This window comes from Limulus polyphemus, unplaced genomic scaffold (assembly GCF_000517525.1).
Source record: "Limulus polyphemus unplaced genomic scaffold, Limulus_polyphemus-2.1.2 Scaffold1841, whole genome shotgun sequence".
Lineage (NCBI taxonomy): Eukaryota > Metazoa > Arthropoda > Merostomata > Xiphosura > Limulidae > Limulus > Limulus polyphemus.
The window spans coordinates 92,036-95,495 of NW_013667451.1; the positions used below are offsets into that span (position 1 = coordinate 92,036).

A 3,460-nucleotide genomic window follows, 5' to 3' on the forward strand; every position below is an offset into this window, starting at 1 on the left:
GGAGTGATATTAGCCAACTTCTAATTCTAAGGCACCTGCTCACTATTCAAGGACTTACAAAAAATATAGCAAGGGGCTTACATATCCAATCCCTAACCTCATTTAAAACCCTTGAGGAAATATTAGCTGGCCCAGGAGATTTATAATTTTTTTAATTTCCCCAAAAGTACTTAATAATACAACATTGCCAAACTCTGGTTAATTATAACTCGCAGTATTTATTAGCTTTAACTGCCACTCGGTGGCGCAACGGTATGTCTGCAGACTTACAATGCTAGAAACCAGGTTTCGATACCGTGCTGGGCAAAGCACAGATAGCCCATTGTGTAGCTCTAACCAAGTTTCAAGCAATATCCAGTCTAAAATTCCAAGTTTTTGAACACCTCGATTATCATTCTTAACATGAGAATACCACACTACTATATCTACCTTAACATGAGAATACTACACTACTATATCTACCTTAACATGAGAATACCACACTACTATATCTTCCTCAACATGAGAATACCACACTACTATATCTACCTTAACATGAGAATACCACACTACTATATCTACCTTAACATGAGAATACCACCTTACTATATCTACCTTAACATGAGAATACCACACTACTATATCTACCTTAACATGAGAATACCACACTACTATATCTACCTTAACATGAGAATACCACACTACAAAATCTATCTTAACATGAGAATACCACACTACTATAACTACCTTAACATGATAATACCACTAATATATCTACCTTAACATAAGAATACCACTACTGTATCTACCTTAACATGAGAATACCACACTGCTATATCTACCTTAACATAAGAATACCACTAATATAAGTTTATTAAGATGAGAATACCAATACTATAACTGCCTTAACATGATAATACCACTACTATATCTACCTTAACATGAGAATACCACACTACTATAACTACCTTAACATGATAATACCACTACTATAACTTCCTTAACATAAGAATACCAATACTATAACTTCATTAACATGAGAATACTGCCATCATCCCTTCCTTAACGTGAAATAAGTATCTAAATATGAAGAAAAACTTAACAAGCAGTCACTGACTCAACAACAACAGAAATGGTAGAGCACACTTTATAGGAACCGTATCCAGCATTTCACTTTGTTTTCCGAAAATGTACAGGAATATGCATTATTTTATGAGGAATCCAGAGGTGTATGCCAATCTATGATTGGATAACATCAAAAGAAGTTACTATTGTTTTTTTTTGTCAGAAGAGTTGGTGTTTTTGTACCTTAATTTACAAGGTGGTTGCGGTGTTGTAGTATACATCTGTGAAAAACTCACCATTCCTAAGCTGTTGTGAAGTCTGTGAGTAACTACTGAGACAATGAGCCAGAATCTCTGAGCAGTTGTTCTTGTCAGAATCAAAGCTAATCCTAAAATGTACAGTAGCAAAATGTTTGAAGTGTTACATGTGTAGCAGTTGTGGACTCAATCACAGTGGCAAACCAATTACTCAAAAAGTTAACCGTAAGAGAGGTCAAGGAAACTTCAGCCGAGAAGGAGAAACTATCAAGCACCTAAAAAGAACCTTGTACAGGAGTGGGAAACTTACTGATATATCTGATGACTTTCTCTCAAATGAGGAAGAAAACAAAGACAATTCAGTGTGGTGCAAAGTGTACAAGAGAACAAAGACGATTCAGTGTGGTACAAAGTGTACAAGAGAACAAAGACAATTCAGTGTGGTGCAAAGTGTACAAGAGAACAAAGACGATTCAGTGTGGTGCAAAGTGTACAAGAGAACAAAGACGATTCAGTGTGGTGCAAAGTGTACAAGAGAACAAGACGATTCAGTGTGGTGCAAAGTGTACAAGAGAACAAGACGATTCAGTGTGGTGCAAAGTGTACAAGAGAACAAAGACGATTCAGTTTGGTGCAAAGTGTACAAGAGAACAAAGGCTATTCAGTATGGTGCAAAGTGTACAAGAGAATAAAGACGATTTAGTGTGGTGCAAAGTGTACAAGAGAACAAAGACGATTCAGTGTGGTGCAAAGTGTACAAGTGTATATGCTCTATACAACCATATACCTCACATGTAGGCTTTGGGATTTCTGGATCTGATGGGATACCTCACCACGTGTCAAAAATAGATTGCTTGTTAATTTTAAACCATATTCACTGGTGCAGTTTTATTTCAACAATTATACATTATAATGATTTTCATAGTTGAAAGATAGCAGTTTACGTAAAACAATCTGACTTCAGTTTTTGCGTTGCAGAGTTGATGGATGAAGTTTCTATGTTTGCCTGCAACTCTTATAATAAGCTGAACTACAAGGAACTACCTACGTTGTTTCTGGAATTTCACGGGTCTCCTTCTGAAGTTGAAGCTCAGGCACAACTTGTTGGTAAGTTAGCCTGTAAACTTAGTTGTTTCCCCTACTGAAACCTGTGATTTAATCCATATTGGTCGTTTTCCTAAAGTTTCTTTTTTGATCTCATTTTATCATTTACTGGCTTTTACAGGATTCACTTTAAAATCTCCAACATTTTGTGTTTCAGCACATTTTTTGGTTCAAACAAATTTGTTTCAACAGCTATTTTCACAGTCCATAAACAGATTTTCTATTCCTCGACACTTATGAGTTGCGTATCATATAATTTGTCCTTGTTGTGAATGATGTTATATTACAGTGTTTCCCAACCTCTTTATACTGCACACCCCCAGACCTTTGAACCCGTAGTATACCCCTGAGGTATATAATTTTAAGAAGAACTTGAATAGTTTGTATTAATAAAAAGGAAAAGGAAATAAATAATTTAAAGGTGAGTCAATGCTGTCTAGTGGAATATGTTAGTAATACAACAAGACTACCCTCCAATTCTGAGGATTTATTTTCCTTCAATATTTTTCAAAGGTTTTTGTGTACCCTTGAAAGGTCTCTACACACCTCCCAAGAAATATTTGTATCATGAGCCAGAAACTACTGCTATATTGGGTAGATAATTCATTGTTTGTCTTTAAACAGGAAAAACCATCTAAAGTAAAACAAACTGAACTCACTGATGTTAATTTCATGATAACTCAGGTGCCATCATTTTTCAAAAATTACTTCTCTGAGTTCATTTGGGCAAACCATGTCTTTTTTTATATTTTTAATTATTTGGCTGAATTTGTTCTCATGTTATTGTGACAGCTAGTGCTCGCTAGATGGAGTTGGAAATCCTGTTTGTCCTGACCTCTATTAAATTTATTCTGAACTATGTATCACAAACACTCTAGAAAAGCACTTATTCTTTATTGTAATTTCGTTGAAATTATACGTGTCACCTATAAATCCAGATGTGCAACATTTATTTACTAATTGTATTTTGTACACAAATATAATAATGGATCATAAAGGAACTTTTATTTAATTAATATATAAATATAGGCTACCAAAAAGTGAAAAAATAATCT

At 34.7% G+C, this 3,460-nt stretch overlaps 1 protein-coding gene across 1 annotated transcript in view; it reads left to right on the top strand.

Annotated features, from left to right (window-relative positions):
• Window positions 1-3,460, top strand: part of LOC106465113 (probable D-lactate dehydrogenase, mitochondrial) — a 26,946-nt gene that overhangs the window by 12,282 nt on the left and 11,204 nt on the right. The window contains 1 exon segment of the mRNA XM_013925310.2: window positions 2,280-2,408. Coding sequence (XP_013780764.1) covers window positions 2,280-2,408 — 129 coding nt within the window.